Below are 23,274 nucleotides of genomic sequence, written 5' to 3'. Positions count from 1 at the left end.
CCTGCCCCCCCAAAGAGGACCGAGTCTGCACCCAACAGGAAGTGGAAACAGAGCTGCACTTTTAACCAGCAACTTTAAAATTTAAAATGAAATAATCATTTCTATATTATTGTATTGATTTTCTTAATTGAATCTGTTTTATCTTATATTATAAAATGGAATTTTAATTATTTATTTTGTGTTTCTTGTATTTAAAAACAAACAAAGTTAACTAGTTAGTTAAATATTGAATCTGCTCTAATCTCTTATATTGTACGTAATTTGGTATATTATTTTTCTCTCTCTCTCTCTCTCTCTCTCTCTCTGTGTGTGTGTGTGTGTGTGTGTGTGTGTGTGTGTGTGTGTGTGTGTGTGTGTGTGTGTGTGGAGCCAGCCAAAGAGCTGAGACCTGCAGGGGATCGGCTGCAGGAGCCAAGTTCCTCCTGAAGGTCTGCTGACAGAAGGCACGAGCAGCGCGTGCATACAAACAAACAATCATTAAAACACAACATGTCATTCTGCATGTCACATCCATTTAAAGGATCTTTACGACATGTTGTTTCACTTTTTGGTTTGAAATCAGAGTTTAAGTTGAAAAACGATCATGTACATGTTGTACATGTACATACATGTACATACATGTACATGTTCTTAAAGAACATGTACATGTATGTACATGTTCTTAAAGAACATGTACATACATGTACATGTTCTTAAAGAACATGTACATGTATGTACATGTTCTTAAAGAACATGTTTAACTAGAGAGAGGTCAGTTTCTTTAAAATCAAGACACACAAAGCATCGACTCACCTCCGATCAGGTTGCTGCTGCTCAGTGATGCTCCAAAGAGAGAAAACATTCAGAGTCTCCTCCTCACCTGAGTCAGAGAGGGGCGGGGCTTGTCTGTCTGTTTGTTTGTTTGCGGACAGCAGGTGTCCGTGCTGACGCTCACTGAGTAGACTCGATCAGAAATCATTCAGCAGACCTTCAGGGGATTCTCCAGCATTATTTTGATCCAGCCAGGTTTAAAAGTTTTATTGTGACCGGATGTTAAAGTTTACAGGTGTTTTATTGTATAAATGTGACCGGAAGTTAAAGTTTGGAGGTGTTTTATTGTTTAAATGTAACCGGATGTTAAAGCTTGCAGATGTTTTGGTCTAAGTGAATGATAAACATTAAATACAAAAAGAAATATGTATATTATTTTAAATAGTTAAGAGCGGAGCTTTGATGTTTGTTCTAAAGTGAAGATGTGAATGATTTCTACACCGTATAGGGACATTCCGTTCAATAAATATGATCACGTATGTCCAGAATAGTTTTTAAATATTAAATATCAATATTAAACTTCGAATCTCGACAAAATTATAATTTAATTCGAATTTTCAAAAACTTTAAAGACGTCGTCTTTGATTACCTTCTTAACCCCGCCTATGCGGACAACCGGTTAATGCAAAACGAGCGACCTCATCCACACGCATGCGCAGTCTTTCAGGAGGGGCGTGACTTAAGGTTTAGAAGTAAATGTGATTGGCTGCTGTCTGTCAGTAGTTTTTAAATCGAAGAAGCAGCCGCCGGGAGCTGTTATAGAATATGTCTGTGTTATCGGAGACATAAAAGAAGAATTTCCTGTTGAATTCACACGAACTCGTTCTTTTCCGGTAAAGCTAACAACACGTAGCTAACGTTAGCCTGTTAAAGTTGCAATGAACTCTCTGAGAAACAACACGTCTGACTGTAGTGTGTTTACATGTTAGTCTGACTGTAGTGTGTTTACATGTTAGTCTGACTGTAGTGTGTTTACATGTTAGTCTGACTGTAGTGTGTTTACATGTTAGTCTGACTGTAGTGTGTTTACATGTTAGTCTGACTGTAGTGTGTTTACAGGTTAGTCTGACTGTAGTGTGTTTGCAGGTTAGTCTGACTGTAGTGTGTTTACATGTTAGTCTGACTGTAGTGTGTTTACAGGTTAGTCTGACTGTAGTGTGTTTACAGGTTAGTCTGACTGTAGTGTGTTTACAGGTTAGTCTGACTGTAGTGTGTTTTCAGGTTAGTCTGACTGTAGTGTGTTTACAGGTTAGTCTGACTGTAGTGTGTTTACAGGTTAGTCTGACTGTAGTGTGTTTGCAGGTTAGTCTGACTAGTGTGTTTACAGGTTAGTCTGACTGTAGTGTGTTTACAGGTTAGTCTGACTGTAGTGTGTTTACAGGTTAGTCTGACTGTAGTGTGTTTACATGTTAGTCTGACTGTAGTGTGTTTACATGTTAGTCTGACTGTAGTGTGTTTGCAGGTTAGTCTGACTGTAGTGTGTTTACATGTTAGTCTGACTGTAGTGTGTTTACAGGTTAGTCTGACTGTAGTGTGTTTACAGGTTAGTCTGACTGTAGTGTGTTTGCAGGTTAGTCTGACTGTAGTGTGTTTACATGTTAGTCTGACTGTAGTGTGTTTACACGTTAGTCTGACTGTAGTGTGTTTACATGTTAGTCTGACTGTAGTGTGTTTACATGTTAGTCTGACTGTAGTGTGTTTACATGTTAGTCTGACTGTAGTGTGTTTACAGGTTAGTCTGACTGTAGTGTGTTTACATGTTAGTCTGACTGTAGTGTGTTTACATGTTAGTCTGACTGTAGTGTGTTTACATGTTAGTCTGACTGTAGTGTGTTTACATGTTAGTCTGACTGTAGTGTGTTTACATGTTAGTCTGACTGTAGTGTGTTTGCAGGTTAGTCTGACTGTAGTGTGTTTGCAGGTTAGTCTGACTGTAGTGTGTTTACAGGTTAGTCTGACTGTAGTGTGTTTACATGTTAGTCTGACTGTAGTGTGTTTACATGTTAGTCTGACTGTAGTGTGTTTACATGTTAGTCTGACTGTAGTGTGTTTACATGTTAGTCTGACTGTAGTGTGTTTACATGTTAGTCTGACTGTAGTGTGTTTTCTTGTTAATCTGACTGTAGTGTGTTTACATGTTAGTCTGACTGTAGTGTGTTTACATGTTAATCTGACTGTAGTGTCCTTTTGTCTTTTTCAGTAGAAGAAGAGTATATACTTTCATAATCCTCGCTGTGCTGACACCATGAGGACGAATGAGTTTGACTCCTCTGAAGACGAGGAGGTCGGAGAGGAGCAGCTGACTCCCTTCAACATCTCCTGGTCAGTCTCAACACTCATCCTGGTGACACGGTCACGTGATGCTCTAAATGGCTGTTCTGAACGATGTGTTTCAGGATATGGAGGTTGTAGAGGTTATTTGTCTGAAGAAAACAAGAAGTTGAAGGTGTGTTTGGTTGGAGGGTCGTGATAGCTTTAGCGCTGCTTGTCCTGCTGATCTCGCACAGACTCTGATTTAAAGATTTTCAGTCTTCATCCTTTTCAGCACGAGGCGGCTGAGACTTCTGTTTACGTCTGTGATCTAGCTAATCAACTGTGTTCACGTATGTTTGATTGTCTTGGCTGTCAGGTTACCTCTGTCCATGGTGGAGTGCTCACAGTTTCTGGGGATTTGTGCTCTACCAGGTAAAGACTTCAGTGAACTCTTGGTGTCCCAGTTGGTTCTGGATCGTTGGGTTTTGTGACACGTTTCCTTTTGTTCCTCTGACTTCAGGCTGTAAATACAAAGATATCCGGAGGAGTCTGGACAGAGATGTTGGTAAGATCATGATTTCATAGAAGAAACAACCATTAAGAAGATGTGTGTTTTTACTTCTGGTGCGTGAACGAGGAGGATGAAGGAACTCGCCGCTGCCGTCAGTAACTTTGGTCTGATCTGGTTTCTGTCTGGTTCTCAGAGGAGCTGCAGAATCAAGGTGTGCAGGAGGTGTTTGTTTTCTGTACCAGAGGAGAACTTCATAAATACCGTGTCCCCTCCCTGCTGGAGGCGTACCTTCAGCGAGGCCTCACCGTCCATCACTGGCCCTTTGCAGACGGAGACGCCCCTGAGCTGGAGCAGTGCTGCCACATCCTGGAGGAGCTGCAGGTCAGCCTGGAGAGCAACAGGAGGACGGTGATCCAGTGAGTGACTCCGTCTGGTTCCAACGTTGTTGCTCCTGATGATGCCCGACTTCTTCTTTAAAACTGGTTTAGCAGAATGTGGAGCGCGTTTGGTTTTGTCTTAGAGATCAGTTTGTTCTTTTTATCGATATGCTCTAAAGCTCAATGTCAGCCTGAAATGTTTTTACGCTTTTGGTGCGTCATGAACACGACGAGCCGAGTTTCTCGTCTTTATTCTGCAGAAAGTCAGCGGGACCTGAACACGGACTCGTCACACGAGCTTTAAGAATATACAAACATTTCTGAGGCAGATGGAGTCTGTGTGCTTCTTCCTAGACGCCTCAGCAAACAATCGTCTCACCACTTCTTCTCTGTCCTCCTGCAGCTGTTACGGCGGCCTCGGGCGCTCTGGATTAAGTATGAATATTAATCTTTGGTTATTGATTCTTCGTCTCGTGTGTCCTTGCGTCTGATCGCTCTCGTGTCGTTGCAGTCGCTGCATGTCTGCTGCTTCAGCTCTCTCTGACGATGACGCCCAACAAAGCCATCGAGATCCTGCGGGAGCACCGAGGAGGCGGAGCCATACAGACCGTGAAGGTGACTTCACTCTTCTTCTTTTGTTGCTAAACTAACGTGCAGAAATGCGTTCTGGAGAGGAGCTCCTCGCCGCTCTCCAGCTTCGCCTCCTAACACGCCGTCGTCGCTGCTCATATTTGATCTGTATCTTTAAGAACATATTTCACTGACATTGACTTCCTGTTTGGCAGCAATACAACTTCCTGCACGAGTTTCGGGAGCGATCGTCTGCGTTTCAGGAGAGCAGAGACGTTTCCACGGAGCGCTGCGTGTCTCGGTGATCGACAGCTTCAGATGGCGAGAACGTCGTTGCCTCTGACGATCGCACTTTAACATCTCTTCCTGCCTGAGGAGAGAATCCTGATCGCATTTATATTTCAGAACTTGGGGGACCTCAGTGGGCGTGTCTGCTCTTTTCTTCTTCCTGTCCGTAACAGCCGTGTTCAGAGGAACGTGGCGTTTGATCACGGCGCCTTTATTTCTGAAGCGTTTGCTTCTTTGTCTCTCAGGGTCAGCTTTGTGTCTGTGGGTAATAAATGATGAAACTTCTGTTCATGGCTCGTTAGTGTGGTGGGGGCGGAGCTATAGTCAGGCTGTGGGGGAGGGGCCTAAAGTCACACAGATGAACACTCAAAAACATGATCAGAGGGGGAAATCTTTATTTAACACGATGAGATCTAAAACATGAAATTAAACCCGACACGCCGTCGTCTCTTCAAACACACGAAAACGCCAATAAATACTCGATGATCTAAAGAGCGCCAACAGAGACGAGCTACGAGGAGTGTCGATGAGCACGGAATAAATACACACACACACACACACACACACACACACACACACACACACACACACACACACACACACACACACACACACACACACACACACACACACACACACACACACACACACACACACACACACACACACACACACACACACACACACACAATCTGAAAAACTTTATTTAAAGGTTTCAAATAAAAACAAGTCGTGCGGTCGACCTCGCTTCCATAAAAAGGTCGACTTCTCGATGAGAGGAACGCCGAGAGGTGGCACTCGGACACGCTGGGGGTGGGGGGGTGGGGGGTGGGGGGGGTCGACAGTTCGTCTGTTAGAAATGGCGTCTCCTCCGCCAGGTCCAGTGTTCCCGCACTATCATCATCGTGTCTGCTCGTCTACTGTACACCAAGCTCCGCCTCCAACGCCGGCTTTAGGAGCTCACCAGAACGTAAATCATCCTGTGGAGAGAAAAGACCGAAAGTCTTCACTACAGCTGGACGTCCAATAAACGCCGTCCACCACGCACACACGCCATCATACACGCCATCCACCACCACAGACACAACACGATGGAGGTCAAACTGGCGTTCTTACCCGTAAAGGTAGTAGAAGAAGGACAGGAGGTAGAACGCCAGTTTGCACCAGCCTTCTTTCTGACAGAACGCCAGGATGTCAGCGTTCATGATGGTCGTGGGGTCGTAGAGTCCGGGACAGCTCATCACTGGTCGGCTCATGTACCTGCAGCAGAGACGAGATGGTCAACCTGTCGGGTGTGAAGACGCCATCATGGTGGAAGCTAACCACAGAAGAACACTCACCGCCACACGTGATAGGCCAGCAGCGGGAGGTTGAGACACAGCGTGAGCCACTCGGCGGCGCAGAAGAACATCACGCAGAAGAAGAAGTGGATGAGATACTCCGGGAGGACGAGCTGTGAAGGAAACACAAGGAAAGGTCAGAGGTCAGTCGTTTCATCCCGTGTTCAGACGATCACACGTTCTATAACCACGAGCAGCAGGCGGCGCCGCAAACGCTGTCAAAACAAAGTGCTCGCTGACATTTTAAAACGCCACCGCTGAAAGTTCACGGATTCTTCCGATGGTCGATAAAAACTGCGGCTTTGAATCACATTTATCTGAAGAGGAGGAGCCACGTGCGGCGAGCCCGCTGAAGCCCGCTGCTCATGCACGCAGCTCGGAGGTTTGTCTCCTCGCCAATCAGACGATCCAACGCCGCAGTCTTCATTCGACTCAGCGCTCGCCATTTAAAGTTCAGTAAAACACAAACGTCCAGATGTTGACTCTGCTCGATAACCGTGTCGGACTCCTGATGAATACCTCGCCGTGTGAATATGGTCAAGCGAGGTCGGCGAGGGTATATTTAAGAAATCTAAGTTTAATTTCCCTCCCTGCGTTTACGTCACGCATCATCAAATCTGACCACAAATAGAAAAGGAAAGCCCAACGACCAGTCGCTGTGCAGATAACATCGACATGTCGGGCAGCGAGGGCGGAACTGCAGATCGTCCTGACACGGCGCAGAAGGAGCATGCTGAGAGCACGGCGTGGAGATGCAGCAGCACGCCGCGGGGCGATAGAGTCGGGTTCACAGGGGCAGATGGAGGCACCACATGGAAGCCATGCATTCAAAGAGGAGCAGAGGGGGGGGGGGGGGGGGACCGACAGCCCACAGATGGAGAGGGGAGGGGCATGTGTGGGGAGAAGACGGTGCAGGAAGGTGTGGGGGTTGAAATCCTGCACTGTGCTGCCAAATATAAAACCACTGAACTGACTCCTCCTACACTGAATTCAACAACCAATCACATGTCCCACATTATTGCTGAGCTGGAGCCTGACGCAGCCATCTGTTGTGACCGAGCGCCAACGCTGAGCTCACATACGTGCAGCAGCTCGCAGGAAGAACGTGATCCTTCAGGACGCTCGGAACAATCTCTGCCAGTTCTCAACATTTACCTGTCGAATCCAGCGTGCCGTTAGGACACCAGGTTAGAGTATCATGTCATTTGCAAAAGCGAGCGCTGTGATTGGACGGCAGATTATGCTCTAACCATCCCAGTCTGTTTCAAACCCACCTGACCAGCAGCCATTGAATCTGTTTTAAACTCTTTACGTGATCATCGTCTCACAGCGTGTGAACGCCTGCTGCTGTTTCTCCTAAACTCAAGCCCCTCCTACCTGAGGTTGGCCCCTCCTACCTGAGGTTGGCCCCTCCTACCTGAGGTTGGCCCCTCCTACCTGCGGTTGGCCCCTCCTACTTGCGGTTGGCCCCTCCTACCTGAGGTTGGCCCCTCCTACCTGAGGTTGGCCCCTCCTACCCGCGGTTGGCCCCTCCTACCGAGGTTGGCCCCTCCTACCCGAGGTTGGCCCCTCCTAGCTGAGGTTGGCCCCTCCTACCCGCGGTTGGCCCCTCCTACCGAGGTTGGCCCCTCCTACCCGAGGTTGGCCCCTCCTAGCTGAGGTTGGCCCCTCCTACCCGAGGTTGGCCCCTCCTACCCGAGGTTCGCCCCTCCTACCCGAGGTTGGCCCCTCCTACCCGAGGTTGGCCCCTCCTACCTGAGGTTGGCCCCTCCTACCCGAGGTTGGCCCCTCCTACCCGAGGTTGGCCCCTCCTACCCGAGGTTGGCCCCTCCTACCCGAGGTTGGCCCCTCCTACCTGAGGTTGGCCCCTCCTACCCGAGGTTGGCCCCTCCTACCCGAGGTTGGCCCCTCCTACCCGAGGTTGGCCCCTCCTACCCGAGGTTGGCCCCTCCTACCCGAGGTTGGCCCCTCCTACCCGAGGTTGGCCCCTCCTACCCGAGGTTGGCCCCTCCTACCTGAGGTTGGCCCCTCCTACCCGAGGTTGGCCCCTCCTACCTGAGGTTCGCCCCCCTCCCCTAACGAGAACACTGACACTCAAACAGAGGGGAGGTTGTAATAAAATCATGCAGGTTTTGAGCATTTGCAAGTCTTTTCAGTTAACAGCTAAACTACGGGCTGAATATTTCCTGTCAGAGAACACGGACGCTTCGACTGGACAGGAAGTAGCTCAGCATGCTGGACAGGAAGTAGCTCAGCATGCTGGACAGGAAGTAGCTCAGCATGCTGGACAGGAAGTAGCTCAGTATGTACCCACTTCAGTTTCATCTGAGTTATTCACACTCACAGAAAGAATGCTCCTCTCTATTACAGCATTTAAAACCTGTCCAAAGGACCAACATATGGCAGACATCTTCTACATGACGGCGATCAACAGGCGGCACGCCATCTAATCCCCGGCTGAGCTCTCGTCTGAAGGTCGAGATTAGTTAACTGAAAAGACGTTTGCAAACACTTCTCCGTGCAAAATGACAAGACTGCGTCAAACTGAGCGAGCATTTGAAAGATTGGTACAAACCTTCAATGCAATTTTGACTCTTTTTATCTTTTTGACCTTTTCAACTGTCTTTTTGCAGTAAAAAAAAAAAAGTGTAAGAAAAAAAAGAAGCAGATTAGGAAAAATAAAAACAAAAAGGCGTTAGAGTAGGACAGCTGACAAGATCACTGAATTCAGAACAGGCAGGTTATTTAGCAAAACAGTGCAGAGAAATGACAGGCGGAAAAAGTCACCCTAAAAACATTAGAGCTTTACTGCATGCACTCAAAGAGGCCAGCAGGGGGCGCTGCAAGAGGAGGCTCACTTACCGGATTTAAAGTGTTACACTGATCTATTGGATTCTTGTAATCAGTCTTCAGCTCATCAAACGCTATTATCTGGGGAGACAAGACCATCACACAGTTAGCACAGTTTCTGATTTTTACTATAAATCTGTTATAAACATTCAGTCAGCAGCTGGGTCCTTCAAAAAAAAAAAAAAACATCTTCTAAAGTGAAGCTGCTCCATTGTCCCTTCTGGGCCTCCGTACGTGTGTGACTGTGTCTGCAGAGACTGACTGGATTTTACTGTTCTGATTTGTGCAGCAGGTGAGTTTAGGATACAGCTCAGTGATTGGAGGAGATTCAAAGCGGTGAATCTGACGGACGTGGACGTAGCAGCAAAGAAGAGAAAATCTAATCAGAGTGAGAGAAACAGCAACCAGGTAAAACCAGGCTGAACCTCGACAGATCTCTGTAAGGTTTACAGTATGTAACGTTAGCAGGACATGCTGATTACACGGTTAAATAACTTGGCAACAGCAGTAAGACACGAGACTTAAAAGTTAACAAATGTTCAACACAAAGACTGTTAGATAAATCATTAACACAAGGACTGTTCTAGATAAACGTTTAACACAAGGACTGTTCTAGATAAACGTTTAACACAAGGAGACTGTTCTAGATAAACGTTTAACACAAGGAGACTGTTCTAGATAAACGTTTAACTCAAACAGGCCGACAAGATGACACTGAAATGTTTTATTTAGTGTTTCGTTGTAGATAACATTAGCCGTTAGCTGGGTTCATTCTGTGACCGTTCTGCTCGGTGCACGAGCACTAAACACATGTCAGGTTCTATGGAGTCCGGCTCGGACCCGCCGAGTGACGGAGAAACCCGAACACTCGGACCCGCTCCGACCTGCCGAGTGACGAAAAAACTCGAACAATCGGACCCGCGCCGAGGCGAGTGACGGAAAAACCCGAACACCGTCCAGTCTGTGTAGCTGGCCTTCAGTTTGCTCTGGACCGGTCCTTCCCGCCTGTGTCGCGTTAATCAGCACGTGCGGACAACAAGCCCTCCCGCCAAAACATGTCTGAATTTGTACTCACGTGCCAGATAGCGAAGAAGATGAGCGCCGCTGTTAGTAGCAGAGCTAGCATGTAACAAAAGGCCGCGAATGTGAACGCCATCTTTTCTCCGTTTGCTCTGCTCGGTCAGCTTCTTCTTCTTCTTCTTCTTCTTCAGTGACTGTTAATGTGTGGCTGCCATACTGCTGCATTACTGCCACCTTCTGGACTCATTGCCCAGTGCTGACAACATGGCTGCTGGGTCTATATAATGTATACTGTGTGTGTGTGTGTGTGTGTGTGTGTGTGTGTGTGTGTGTGTGTGTGTGTGTGTGGCTGCTGGGTCTATATAATGTATACTGTGTGTGTGTGTGTGTGTGTGTGTGTGTGTGTGTGTGTGTGTGTGTGTGTGTGTGTGTGTGTGTGTGTGTGTGTGTGGCTGCTGGGTCTATATAATGTATACTGTGTGTGTGTGTGTGTGTGTGTGTGTGTGTGTGTGTGTGTGTGTGTGTGTGGCTGCTGGGTCTATATAATGTATACTGTGTGTGTGTGTGTGTGTGTGTGTGTGGGGCTGCTGGGTCTATATAATGTATACTGTATATACAGTGCCTTGCGAAAGTATTCGGCCCCCTTGAACTTTTCGACCTTTTGCCACATTTCAGGCTTCAAACATAAAGATTGTAATTTTTTGTGAAAAATCAAGAACAAGTGGGACACAATCATGAAGTGAAACGAAACTTATTGGATATTTCAAACATTTTTAACAAATAAAAAACTGAAAAATTGGGTGTGCAAAATGATTCAGCCCCCTTAAGTTAATACTTTGTCGCGCCACCTTTTGCTGCGATTACTGCTGTAAGTCGCTCGGGGTTTGTCTCTATCAGTTTTGCACATTGAGAGAATATTTGCCCGTTCCTCCTCGCAAAACAGCTGGAGCTCAGTGACGTTGGATGGACAGCGTTTGTGAACAGCAGTTTTCAGTTGTTTCCACAGATTCTGGATAGGATTCAGGTCTGGACTTTGACTTGGCCATTCTAACACCTGGATGTGTTTATTTGTGAACCACTCCATTGTAGATTTTGTTTCATGTTTTGGATCATTGTCTTGTTGGAAGACAAATCTCCGTCCCAGTCTCAGGTCTTTTGCAGACTCCATCAGGTTTTCTTCCTGTATTTGGCTCCATCCAGCTTCCCTGACCCTGCTGAAGACAAGCAGGCCCAAACCATGATGCTGCCACCATCATGTTTGACAGTGGGGATGGTGTGTTCATGGTGATGAGCTGTGTTGTGTTGTGGTTTCGTCTGAGCAGAGCACCTTCTTCCACATGTTTGGTGTGTGTCCCAGGTGGCTTGTGGCAAACTTTAAACAACACTTTTTATGGATATCTTTAAGAAATGGCTTCTTCTTGCCACTCTTCCATAAAGGCCAGAGTTGTGCAGTATATGACTGATTGTTGTCCTGTGGACAGAGTCTCCCACCGCAGCTGTACATTTCTGCAGTTCATCCAGAGTGATCATGGGCCTCTTGGCAGCATCTCTGATCAGTTTGTATGAGCTGAAAGTTTAGAGGGACGGCCGGGTCTTTGTAGATTTGCAGTGGAGTGATGCTCCTTCCATTTTAATATTATCACTTGCACAGTGCTCCTTGGGATGTTTAAAGCTTGGGAAATCTTTTTGTATCCAAATCCGGCTTTAAACTTCTCCACAGCAGTATCTGGGACCTGCCTGGTCCTTGTTCTTCATGATGCTCTCTGCGCTTCAAACTGACCTCTGAGACTATCACAGAGCAGGTGCATTTATACAGAGACTTGATTACACACAGGTGGATTCTATTTATCATCATTAGTCATTTAGGTCAACATTGGATCATTCAGAGATCCTCACTGAACTTTTGGAGAGAGTTTGCTGCACTGACACTAAAGGGGCTGAATCATTTTGCACGCCCAATTTTCAGTTCTTTATTTGTTAATACAGTTTGAAATATCCAATAAATGTCGTTTCACTTCATGATTGTGTCCAACTTGTTGTTGATTCTTCACAAAAGGTCGAAAAAAAAAAAGGCCGAAAAGTTCAAGGGGGCAAAATACTTTCGCAAGGCACTGCATTTGTGTGGCTGCTGGGTATATTTAATGTATACTGTATATATGTGTGTGTGTGTGTGTGTGTGTGTGTGTGGCTGCTGGGTATATTTAATGTATACTGTATATATGTGTGTGTGTGTGTGTGTGTGTGGCTGCTGGGTATATTTAATGTATACTGTATATATGTGTGTGTGTGTGTGTGTGTGTGTGTGTGTGTGTGTGTGTGTGTGTGTGTGTGTGTGTGTGTGTGTGTGTGTGGCTGCTGGGTATATTTAATGTATACTGTATATATGTGTGTGTGTGTGTGTGTGTGTGTGGCTGCTGGGTATATTTAATGTGTGTGTGTGTGTGTGTGTGTGTGTGTGTGTGTGTGTGTGTGTGTGTGTGTGTGGCTGCTGGGTATATTTAATGTGTGTGTGTGTGTGTGTGTGTGTGTGTGTGTGTGTGTGTGTGTGTGTGTGTGTGTGTGTGTGTGTGTGTGTGTGTGTGTGTGTGTGTGTGTGTGTGTGTGTGTGTGTGTGTGTGTGTGTGTTCAGTAGTAAATAAACCCATTGGAGCTGAATATGGGTCAAAGGTCATATCAGACTCAGGACCTCTCATGAGGAGTTTATTTCCACCTGGCTGTAAAACTGATTTAGCCTCAAGATGACAAAGTTCACGCCCTCCAGAGAGCAGCAGGTTAAACATCAGCCTCATTTTATTTGTTCAACAGGACAACAGACACTTTATAAAGAAGAACAAACATGTCAGCTTTCAGAGATGAGGCAGCTTTTATGACAAAGGAATGAGTAGAAGAAAAGTTATTAAAGACACAGCGTCAGGTTTAAGAGGATAAAAATACAACAGATCTACAGGAAGCAGAATCCATCGAACCTCAGAGAACAACCAGGACGTTACGGCGAGGAGGAGGAGCCTGTTTCAGACTTCCTGGAGAAGTGTTTGTTAAACCATGCAGCTGTTTTACAGTAGCTTTCACATCCACACCTCATCATTCACAGATTTAAATCATCTCTAAACAAGGAACTCTAAGTCACTTTCTTTTTTAGGGTCACTGAACTTTAGGAACACGAGAATCTGAACGTTGGCTTTGGGTCTGGCGTCGCCATCAACGATTACTGAGCTGACAGGATGGGATCGTACGAATCGCTCAATCAGAGCTCGTCAAAAGAAAAATCTGCTCCGAGATTTTTACCGACATTCAAAAAGAAACAAACGGCTTCAAGTTCAGGAAAGTTAGTGTTTGTCTTCAGCTTCATGGTGCTTCAGCTTCATGGTGCTTCAGCTTCATGGTGCTTCAGCTTCATGGTGCTTCAGCTTCATGGTGCTTCAGCTTCATGGTGCTTCAGCTTCATGGTGCTTCAGCTTCATGGTGCTTCAGCTTCATGGTGCTTCAGCTTCATGGTGCTTCTCTTCTCTCAAACAGCAGCCCAACGATCTGCGTTCAGAGCGACGCTGACGCGGAGCAGCTCAGCAGGTGATGGCGAGCGCGGCGTTCAAGGAGCCGTCATGGAGGTCGGTGTGTCGCTCAAAAACTGGAATGTTTCAGCAGGAGTCTCGTGGTCACCATGGCTGATTACAGCGTTACGCACAAGTGACGTAAGCGCCGCGTCACGCCTCCTGCTGCGGCGTGTTCACGTGCACAGAAGAGAAGGTGTCATAGATAACGCTGCATTCACGTGCTGTCGGAATAATCAGAAGAATGAGTTTCTCACAGGGAACGTTTTGGATCCTTCTGTTACGTCATCGTCATTTAACCTCTCACCACTGTTGCTAGGTAACAAGAGTAGACTGAGTGCAGCCACGACTAACAGCTGACTCAGCGGCGCTGCACGCTCGGGTCGATCCTGGTTTGAAACATTCGCTCCCGACGGAGAGGAGTCGAGTCCGAGCTTCCACAGAGCGCGTGAATGCAGCGTTGGTCGTGCAAGTCCGTAGTGTTGGCGTGATAAAGGTAAAAAGCCTGATGCTCGCTCTCCGGCAGGAAGTGACCAACAGGAAGGATTTATTTACTACAAACAGCCGAAACGATCACAAGGTCAAACTCATTAAAAGGTAAAAAAAAACAAACATTGTAAACTAAAGATGGAAACTTGCAGACTGTGTAAAGAGATGGACGACAACAGATCCTCAAAGTGAAGCCAAAACAGCAGCAGTACAGCTCATAAGCTCCGCCTCCTCCATGGTAACAGATGAATGTTTCTCAGAGACGTTTATTTGATTCTATAAAACGCTATGATTGACAGCTGTGTTGACCAATGAGCTTCCGACATGGCAGCGTGAACTTTCTATAAGCATGATTGTCTGAACCACCTGAGTGACCTTTAACAGGAAGCTGAATCAGTGTTTGTGTTGGCATCAGTAAAGCGCCACACTCGGTGAACGTCGGCGCCCATCAGCGTGTTTTGGCTTCACTTTGGTAAAAAGGACAGGAGTCCATCTTTCTACACGGTCAGTGGTCGTCACGTGTCCTGGTGGCGATGCTGAGGCGTTAAAAGCTACGGGAGTGTGAATGGAACAAAGACACGTTACTGGCACATGACATCACAGACCTGACGAGATACGACCTCCAGCTTTAGGCTGGCGGATGGGCGAGGTTTGGTCCGCTCAAAGACAATGTACAAACGCACAATGTTCTGAACAGGAAGTGAGGTCGACCATCAGAGGCCTAAAACCGAGCACAGCGTAAACCATATTTCATCAGGTCTGCGAGGAAGAGGAGGGAAACTGTGGCGTGCGCTCTCAAAGAGAAGACACGAGTTGTGCAATCTGGATCCCCCTCACCGCCCAGGCACACGGCGGGAGACGACTTTAGCCGAAGAAGCCGAGTCTCTCTCTGAGCCAGTCCTCCGTCAGGTCCTCCGTGGCTCGGATCTCAAACACCTGCGAGCAAACGGAGGAGAAGAAGAAGAGTTTGATTGAGGCAGCAGCTGACGCGCTCGACTGTCTGCGACGCCTCACTGACCTTTGACAGCTGAGCAGCTTTCACCAGGACCTGTCGACTTCCTGCGTACATCATCTGCTGCTCCATTTTACATCCTGACAACACAAAGCGCTCCGTTTACAAACAACCACTGCGCTGCTCTGTGAGCGAGCCGGACGACCACAGAGTGTGGAAGCGTGCGACTCACCTGCTGGACTGGAGAAGATGAAGCAGAGAGGATAAGACACGCGGCCATCGTCGTGTTGGTATTTGTAGCTGTACACGATGAACGTTGGTGCAGCTAAGGACAGTTCAGACTTCACACACAAACTCAGACTCTACTTTAAACACTCGACTTGAAGGATATCTGGGCTGTCTCTCCGGCAGCTCGTCTTTCAGGTCATCGGGAGAAATGTCCTGAAAATACAGAAACAGATGGTCAAACATTCAGCTTCACCACAGTTCAAACGACAAGTCAAACAGCTGACTGACCTCGTGTTCCTCATCAAGAACCACCAGCTGTCGATCTTTATCGATCTTCACTGAAGGGAAAAAAACAGAACTATTACTCCTCAGCCAATCACAGAGCAGAAACCCTCCAATCACGCGTCCACACATTGGAGATCAACACAGAGGCCATGACGGAGTGTCTGATTCTTCGGGTAGCTCACTGCCAAGGTGCTCCTGAGCAAGGCAGCATGTGCAGCCCCTCCTGACCTCTTCATAACAGACGGGAACATTGAATTTGCCCTTCTGAGATTAATAATCTTCGTCATTTTGAAAAATCCAATTTGTCCTTGAAGTGCCCGCCACAAGCAGCAGGTGAAGGTCACCTGACCTCCTCGTGCAGCCATGTTTACAGCGTGTTTATGACGGCGAATAGAAAGAGGGAGTACTCACTGATGATGGCCGCGTTGTTGGTCTCTTTACGGAAACGGAAAGCCTTCAGCTTTGTGATGAGCTCTTCATCCACGTCACACACCACCAGTGATTCACTCTGCAACACAAACAGCTGACACTCAGCGACACGACGCCATGACTTCACACTTACCCCGAGGCTGCTGGGAAAAAATCTGTGTTTACTGTCTGCACACATGTAGCAGACAGTAAACCAATACTGTGACAGCACTCGTGTTGTTTTTTTACTAATAACTCATTTTTATATCGTTTAGACCACAGACTGAAAAAATGAATGAAGCCTGAGTGTCGTCCCCCATGTCTCCCTGCGGGGGGCGCTGGAGTCCCCCGTGTGTTCCTTCAGGGGGCGCTGGAGTCCCCCGTGTCTCCCTGCGGGGGACGCTGGAGTCCCCCGTGTCTCCCTGCGGGGGCTGCTGGAGTCCCCCGTGTCTCCCTGCGGGGGCGCTGGAGTCCCCCGTGTGTTCCTGCAGAGGGCGCTGGAGTCCCCCGTGTGTCCCTGCAGGGGGCGCTGGAGTCCCATGGATGGCGGTCTCCGTGCTGGAAATGCTGTCTCAGGCTAACTTTGAGTCAAGCTAACGACAGGCTGAGAGCTGGAGCTGAGGCCACGCCCACCTGTCAATCAACTCAGCTACACGCCTTATTGTGAATAACTCTGATCCTTCATCCAATCAAAACTGCTGAGTCATCAAAACATTCCCCCCGTACAGTGTGTGTGGATGGAGACATGAGCTAATCACACCTATTTGGTTTTTTGAAGCAGGCTGTAAACATGTTCATGTCTGCTGTAAAAACAGGCTGTTTGAATGGGTGTGTATGTGACTTCCTGTGCTGCTGCAGCCAGCCTCTAGTGGACACTCCAGGTACTGCAGCCAGCCTCTAGTGGACACTCCAGGAACTGCAGAAGGTTACACATATTATTTTTTTCAAACTTACATTGAGTTTAGTTTATTTGGTTTCTCTTACTGATGTGTTATTCTATCCTATTTGTTGATCGTCAGGTAAGGAAGACGACTCGGGTTTAAATCTAGTCACCTGACCTGCAGGTTTAAATCTAGTCACCTGACCTGCAGGTTTAAATCTAGTCACCTGACCTGCAGGTTTAAATCGAGCGGTCCCGACATGAAAACCCTTCAGGGTAAATTTTTCCTTCTGAAAGGGAGCAAACATTCAGACATGTTGGAACAAGCTAACCACATATACACAATGGCCTTCTAAATAAAAGTGTTGCATTAAGCTTGTCAGGAAACAGAAGCAGAAATTAATCAAATCAAGGAAATTATTTTCAAACACAGTTCTTATTTTACTTTTATAAGACATTTATAAGACTTTCTGTCCTCTCAGAGTTTATTTATTATCGTCTGTCGCTGTGACAACAACAGTTCTCTGCAGTCTGATACTGCACTAACATCTACATCATGTTATTATCCAGATTAAAGATTTATTAAGACTATTAAAGATCAGATTTATAAAGAGACGCTGGTACAGATCATGTGACGTCAGTTGATCGTTTGCACTTCCTGTTTCCTCTCTCTCCTCTTCTTCCTCTCTGATGTTAAATCATTTATCGATGTTTTTTGTGTACAGAAATAAAAGAATAACCCTCAATCGTGACTTAACTTTGATCACGTGTGTTTTTAAGACGGTTCCTACGCTCGTCAATTCTCTTGCAGTAGTTTTGTTTTGAAAAGACAACCGGAAACCACACCCTTCAGTTCAGGCTGACTTGACAGAACGCCATAACAAAGCTAGAAGGCCAACACTAACCAAACACGCGGTGTTCACCTGTCCAGGTGAAACGTCACGTGACGTTCATGGCTCGCGATCTAAGAGCGACTCACGGATAGCCGCCGCTCTCTGAGGGACTCACCATCTTTAAAGAATCTTCTCGAGGCTGCTGCTCTTTTTCTTCTTCTTCTGTGTTATTTCTTTTATACGTCACGTCATCACATGACTGTTGTAACCAATCAAAAGCTAGCAGCCGAAAGCAGCCCCCCCTTCTTCGAGCTTCTTCTTCTGTTCTGTTTAATGACATCAACAGGTAGCATATTAGCGCCCCGAGTGGCCTTTTACAGTATGACAGCAAGAAACATTTGTTTTAGACTAAGTCATATTTAATACTAATATTTTATATTATGTCATTATTGTTTAATACTTATATTTATACTGAGTCATTATTGTTTAATAGAGAGTTCAGTCATATTTATTGTTTAATAGAGAGGGCTCTGTCTGAAGGTGTTGGGGGAGGAGTCAGTTGATTCACTAAACGTGATCAGCTATTTCTAATCATAAATACAAAATGATTATTAATGTTGTTCGTTTTTGTTTACTTTATGTAAGTAGCTTTGATTTGGGTGTGTTTGTTTGTGTGCGCGTTTCCTCACATACGTCATTCTTAAGGCACGTGATCGCTGCGTTCAAGTGCTCCCTCGATGCACGGATTTCACACTTTAGAAAGTTTTCCGTCCCGGAGTGTTTTAAATTCTTAACCTGGAAACAAAATCAGCGTTTGTTCTCGAAAGTTCGACTTTTGTCCTGAAGTGTATAAATAATTAAAAACCTCAACCCTCTCTGTCAGAGCCCTCCAGTAAATGATCCTTTTTCCGATTATTCCTCCAACACATGAACGCTGCGCGTGTACGCAGCTTCCTGTAGTCGTGAGAGCAGATCTGACGTTAGCTTGTAGTTCGATTCCTCAGCAGGTTTAATAAGCTGGCTAACTTGCCTCAACAGCTGGATTCAAACCTCCCAGAGGAGTTCTTCTTATTCTTTTTTCGGTAAGGCGACTTGACGGAGCTATTTTTCTTCTTAAAATTGTTCTGAAAGCCCGGGAAAAGACGAGCTAACCTTCTAAACGTTGACTTACAGCTAGCAGCAGTGAGCTCGGGCTGAAGCCTGATGTGTAGCTTCAGTGTTTAAACTGTTATTGGAGCTTCTGTCAGTGAGTTCGGTTCTGTTCCGTTCGCTGTGTGCTAATTTTATTTCAGTCAGAACCCTTCAGACTGCTCGGAAGGATTTAGTGGCTCCTCCTTCTGGATGGAAATGTAGAGTATCCGCAGTGTTTGACAGCTAATGTAGAGTATCTGCAGTGTTTGACAGCTAATGTAGAGTATCTGCAGTGTTTGACAGCTAATGTAGAGTATCTGCAGTGTTTGACAGCTAATGTAGAGTATCTGCAGTGTTTGACAGCTAATGTAGAGTATCTGCAGTGTTTGACAGCTAATGTAGAGTATCTGCAGTGTTTGACAGCTAATGTGGAGTATCTGCAGTGTTTGGCAGCCAATGTAGAGTATCTGCAGTGTTTGACAGCTAATGTGGAGTATCTGCAGTGTTTGACAGCTAATGTGGAGTATCTGCAGTGTTTGGCAGCCAATGTAGAGTATCTGCAGTGTTTGGCAGCCAATGTAGAGTATCTGCAGTGTTTAACAGCTAATGTAGAGTATCTGTAATGTTAAGCAGCTAATGTGGAGTATCTGCAGTGTTCGGCACTTAGTTGTTTTAATAAACTTTAAATGTAACTAACATTTCTTTCTGTTTCAGATCATGGCAGACTTCTCGGTGAGTTTGCAGGATTCACTTTCTCTTCCGATCGGGTCTTCATGATACCAGAACTTTACAATTTCATTTGATATGATTAAAAATCAAACTATGCAGATGTCTATGCAGCATCAACACCTGATATTATGTGATTTTATTGTTGCAATGATCAGAAGTTGCATGTAAATTCCTGCACACTGTCTCAATTGTATACAAACAGGTTGTCAACAAATCGTCTGGTCCATTAGTTGCCAACCTGTTTGTTGAGAGATTTTGATGTATAAGACATTTGGACCACTGCCTGATTCTTTCCTCTCACCTGTCTATAGAGTCCAGGTTGCTCACTCCTCTCCTTATTTGCCCTTCCCTTTCATAGCGCTCGCTCTGTCTCTCGCCTTATCGTAACAACTTTTGGTGAAACATCTGAGTGGACTGAAAGGTTGCTAATGTATTTGTGAAATGATGAAGTGTAGGAGTCTGCTTGTTAGTTTGAGAGGATTCTGTCCTCTCCTGCTCACCTGTATGAAACACAACAGAGACTTTTTAACAGGTGGTATCCAACTCTTTGACCAGCGTCTTTTCTCCTGTAGCTGGCAGATGCGTTAGGAGATGACACCCCGAGACAGGCGAAGAAAACAAGCAACGTCAACCCGGCAGCCCCCGCTAACAACCCCCCCCCTCCCTCTAACCCGGGATGGCCCGGGTCAGCCCCAGGAGCTCCCAGCCAGCCCTCCGCTCCGGGGGACTTCTCAGGTGGATCGTCTGGCCCGGGGTGCGCCCGGTCAGTTCCCGTTTCCCTCTGGTCCTGGAGCACCTGGCCAATACCCAGGACCTCCGTCAGCACCTGGAGGGTTTCCACCTGGTCCTGGGATTCCTGGACAATATCCACCTGCACCAGGAGCTCCAGGGCAGTTCCCCTCCAGCCCTGGAGCCCCAGGGCAGTTCCCAGGGCAGTTCCCCGGGCAGTACCCGCCTGAAGGAGCTCCAGGACAGCTCCCTGGAGGCCCTGTTTCTTACCCAACAGGACCTTTTCCCTCTGGTCCCGGTGCCCCCCCGGGGCCTTATCCTAACATGCCTTACCCAGCAGGGGGCAACGGGATGTACGGACCAGGTGGTCCAGGTGCATTCCCCCCTCCTGCTGGCCCTGGAGCTTTCCCTGCATTCCCTGCTGGAGGCTTTCCCCCGATACCCACGGGATCATGGGGACCTCCTGCAGGGGGAGGCTTCCCTCCTGCCCCTGGCCCCTTCGGACCTGGTCCTGGGTCTATGGATCCATACGGTGGAGCAGCTCCAGGAGGCATGATGGTGAGTAAGATCGAGGTCTAACAGTGATGGGGCTTGCTTGCTGCCTTTCTTTGCTGCTCCGGAGGGGGGGGGGGTCTTTCTCTGGTGGCTTTCTTTTCGGGTTTGGGGGGGCGGGGCTACACCTTCACTGTCGATGTCACGGTTTAACTGGTGTGAGATCAACTGGTGATTATGAGACGTGTAGAAAATAAGTAGAAGTTAACGAAAACCCTGAAAGCAGAGATGATGGCGTGTTTTTAGGAGTGTTGGCGAGGTGTCAGGATGTTTGGGTGCGACTGTTTTCACACATTCAGCTCCTCAAAATGTCAAAACATCAATCAGACACTTAGAGACTTTCTGACTGACGGAAGGGGGCGGGGCTTCACTTGAGGCGAGAAGTGACTTAGAGAGTCTCTCTATAAAGAGAATCAGTGTGTTGGTATCAGAGCTGCGTGTAGATGAACAGGAAACAGAATGCAGCTGGTTGAGTTCATGAAGCTCCTCCTCCTGTCAGGACTGAGTCAGCTGTTCTGTGGTTGGTTGAGACGGTGAGGTTACCTTTGGATTCTCTCTCTCTCTCTCTTTGAGCTCTGCTGGGCTGCAAACATGACGCAGGACGGACTTTCACACTGAGTTATAAAAACTGTATTCTTGTCTTTCAGCCCAGATATTATCCGCCCTATAAATGACTCGACACGGACGCCACTCCTGAATCGCCATGGTTTGATTAGGCTGCACCAACATCTGACTCAATAAATATGTACTCCTGTCTGTGGAACGTTTTCTATGTTTGGTTTGTGTTCTCGTTCTGTAACTGTTTGTTCTTTAATGTTTGAAGTAAAGACGTTTATACTCCACGTGTGCCTTTTCTTTCTGTCTGAACTTTGAGTCGTCTGAGAGGGCGGCGCCACAGAGGAGGTTGTGACTCATGAGGGTGATGCATTAGGAATGTGGGCGGGGCTTCAGTGTGGTTAATGTTGGACTCAGTGTTTCCTCTTGGTGGAGTTTTCGTCATGTGATCAGGTGGAATTAATAAACACGTCTGTTTCTTACAGATGTGCCGTATGATCTCCCGCTGCATGCTGGGATTTTACCTCGACTTGTAATCACAATAGTTGGGGAGCCCGTTCCAGGTGCAGACAGGTAAGATGTTCATCCTCCACACCTGAGTCACTGCCTGCTGGCGGCGCTGCCTCCTGTGTTTGAACTCTCTGTGATCTTTCTCTCGCAGGTTCCAGGTCGACTTCATCAGAGGCTCCGACGTCGTCTTTCACTTGAACCCTCGATTCCATGAGCAGACCATCGTCAGGAACTCCAACCTCGGAGGATGCTGGGGCCGGAGGAGCGGGAAGGACTGTTCCCATTCGTTCCTGGGCGGCGTTTTGAGGTAAAGCTTTAGAGAGAGCGTCGTGACGAGGAGAATCGTTCATAGGCTTTATAAAACCAATGAACGTCAATCAGAGCTCATGATGACGACAGAAATGTGTGCTGAAGCTGAATCCTCTCCTCCCCCCTCCTCCTCCTCCCCCCTCCTCCTCCCCCCTCTCCTCCTCCCCCTCCCCCCTCACTCCTCCTCCCCCCTCCTCCCCCTCCCCCCTCCTCCCCTCCCCCCTCCTCCTCCTCCCCCCTCCCCCCCTCCTCCCCCCTCCTCCCTCCCCTCCTCCTCCTCCCCCCTCCCCCCTCCTCCCCTCCCTCCTCCCTCCCCTCCCCCCCCTCCTCCTCCCCCCCCTCCCCCCTCCTCCTCCTCCCTCCCCCCCCTCCTCCTCCTCCCCCCTTCCCCCCCCGTGCAGCTGAAAATCCTGGTGGAGGAGGACAGCTTTAAAGTGGCGGTGGACGGCACTCACCTGCTGGAGTACGAGCACCGAAGTGGGCGGTCTGGAGGAGGTGACGCTGCTGCGGTGTGACCGGAGACATCGTTCTGCACAGCGCTCCCCGAGCATGATCTGAGCGTCGCTGCAGGCGGAGGTCACACACACGAACCGTGATGGAGGCACAAAGTCAGCGGGCGTGCGTTCTGCTGACACATTTATTCCAGAGCAGTTAATCAGTTTTTGTAGTTGATCACTTTGTATGTAAACAGGAAGCTGCTGAAGAGACTGCACACTCTGTTTATTATCTCTTCTTTATATCGGGTGTGGAGAAGCCTTTGTATGTAATGCATGAGCGTGTGATGCTGCTGCTGCTCGCCGTCTGTCCCCCGCCTTACTCCTGTAAGCTCCTCCCCCTCTTCAGTATTACTCCTCCTCTTACACCGGAGGGATGAGTTTGAAACAGAGAATCATGATTTCATGTTGAAGTCAGACCTGAAGGTGACGTCACGGAGAGGAAGGAGGTGTGAGGGCGCCGAGCGGTTGCCATAGATACCAGGTGAGAATGACTGAAGGTGGTGATGTACACTTTAAATGAGCTGCTGCCTGTTGGAAAAATAAATGCTAGTTTCCCTGTTGCTGTTCTTTCTTTGACCTGACAGGTGAGTTCACCTGTGTGTCACACTCGTCACAGAGAG

At 47.4% G+C, this 23,274-nt stretch overlaps 6 protein-coding genes across 10 annotated transcripts in view; 2 read left to right on the top strand and 4 right to left on the bottom strand.

The window, feature by feature from the left end:
- The window catches only part of atl1 (atlastin GTPase 1), a 170,355-nt gene that overhangs the window by 86,522 nt on the left and 60,559 nt on the right, over positions 1-23,274 (bottom strand). The window lies entirely within an intron of this gene.
- The window catches only part of dmac2l (distal membrane arm assembly component 2 like), a 105,200-nt gene that overhangs the window by 30,339 nt on the left and 51,587 nt on the right, over positions 1-23,274 (bottom strand). The window lies entirely within an intron of this gene.
- On the top strand, positions 978-4,919 carry cdkn3 (cyclin dependent kinase inhibitor 3). 5 transcript variants are annotated; one of them, XM_079370075.1, is made up of 8 exons: positions 1,515-1,643; positions 3,011-3,132; positions 3,440-3,495; positions 3,584-3,628; positions 3,768-3,990; positions 4,355-4,386; positions 4,463-4,566; positions 4,737-4,919. In XM_079370075.1, the coding sequence occupies exons 2-8, from the start codon at positions 3,056-3,058 to the stop codon at positions 4,824-4,826; spliced, it is 627 nt and encodes a 208-aa protein (XP_079226201.1). In that variant the 5' UTR covers positions 1,515-1,643; positions 3,011-3,055; the 3' UTR covers positions 4,827-4,919. The 5 variants fall into 5 exon arrangements, with proteins under 5 accessions (XP_079226200.1, XP_079226198.1, XP_079226197.1 ...); XM_079370074.1 differs by lacking the exons at positions 1,515-1,643; positions 4,355-4,386 and adding an exon at positions 978-1,005; XM_079370072.1 differs by lacking the exon at positions 4,355-4,386 and having other exon boundaries at positions 1,513-1,643; positions 3,022-3,132.
- On the bottom strand, positions 5,188-10,279 carry cnih1 (cornichon family member 1). The gene is made up of 5 exons (XM_079370470.1): positions 10,075-10,279; positions 9,012-9,080; positions 6,150-6,262; positions 5,926-6,069; positions 5,188-5,789 (listed from the first exon to the last, which is right to left on the bottom strand). The coding sequence occupies exons 1-5, from the start codon at positions 10,153-10,155 to the stop codon at positions 5,762-5,764; spliced, it is 435 nt and encodes a 144-aa protein (XP_079226596.1). The 5' UTR covers positions 10,156-10,279; the 3' UTR covers positions 5,188-5,761.
- On the bottom strand, positions 14,431-17,992 carry gmfb (glia maturation factor, beta). Its single transcript, XM_079369497.1, is given in 7 exon segments — positions 14,431-14,992; positions 15,075-15,148; positions 15,241-15,355; positions 15,357-15,449; positions 15,525-15,574; positions 15,933-16,029; positions 17,818-17,992. Coding segments are annotated over 7 exon segments (666 nt in total). The 5' UTR covers positions 17,983-17,992; the 3' UTR covers positions 14,431-14,920.
- Positions 18,142-23,214, top strand: lgals3a (lectin, galactoside binding soluble 3a). Its single transcript, XM_079369095.1, is given in 11 exon segments — positions 18,142-18,724; positions 19,488-19,505; positions 20,075-20,254; positions 20,256-20,793; positions 21,824-21,911; positions 22,000-22,100; positions 22,103-22,155; positions 22,559-22,633; positions 22,635-22,667; positions 22,669-22,696; positions 22,699-23,214. Coding segments are annotated over 10 exon segments (1,128 nt in total). The 5' UTR covers positions 18,142-18,724; positions 19,488-19,490; the 3' UTR covers positions 22,716-23,214.

The sequence above is a fragment of the Symphodus melops genome, assembly GCF_947650265.1.
Source record: "Symphodus melops genome assembly, chromosome: 19".
NCBI classification, from domain to species: Eukaryota; Metazoa; Chordata; class Actinopteri; order Labriformes; family Labridae; genus Symphodus; species Symphodus melops.
The sequence above is the reverse complement of the archived record's forward strand: the minus strand, read 5'-3'. Positions and strand labels throughout refer to the sequence as shown.

Coding starts and splice junctions, on each gene's coding strand:
- cnih1 (XM_079370470.1), bottom strand. CDS start 10,155: ATGGCGTTCACATTCGCGGCCTTTTGTTACATGCTAGCTCTGCTACTA. Junction 9,081..10,074: donor TCTTCTTCGCTATCTGGCAC/GTGAGTACAAAT, acceptor TTGTCTCCCCAG/ATAATAGCGTTTGATGAGCT. Junction 6,263..9,011: donor AGTGTAACACTTTAAATCCG/GTAAGTGAGCCT, acceptor TTTCCTTCACAG/CTCGTCCTCCCGGAGTATCT.
- cdkn3 (XM_079370074.1), top strand. CDS start 3,056: ATGAGGACGAATGAGTTTGACTCCTCTGAAGACGAGGAGGTCGGAGAG. Junction 3,133..3,439: donor ACTCCCTTCAACATCTCCTG/GTCAGTCTCAAC, acceptor CTTGGCTGTCAG/GTTACCTCTGTCCATGGTGG. Junction 3,496..3,583: donor GGGGATTTGTGCTCTACCAG/GTAAAGACTTCA, acceptor CTCTGACTTCAG/GCTGTAAATACAAAGATATC.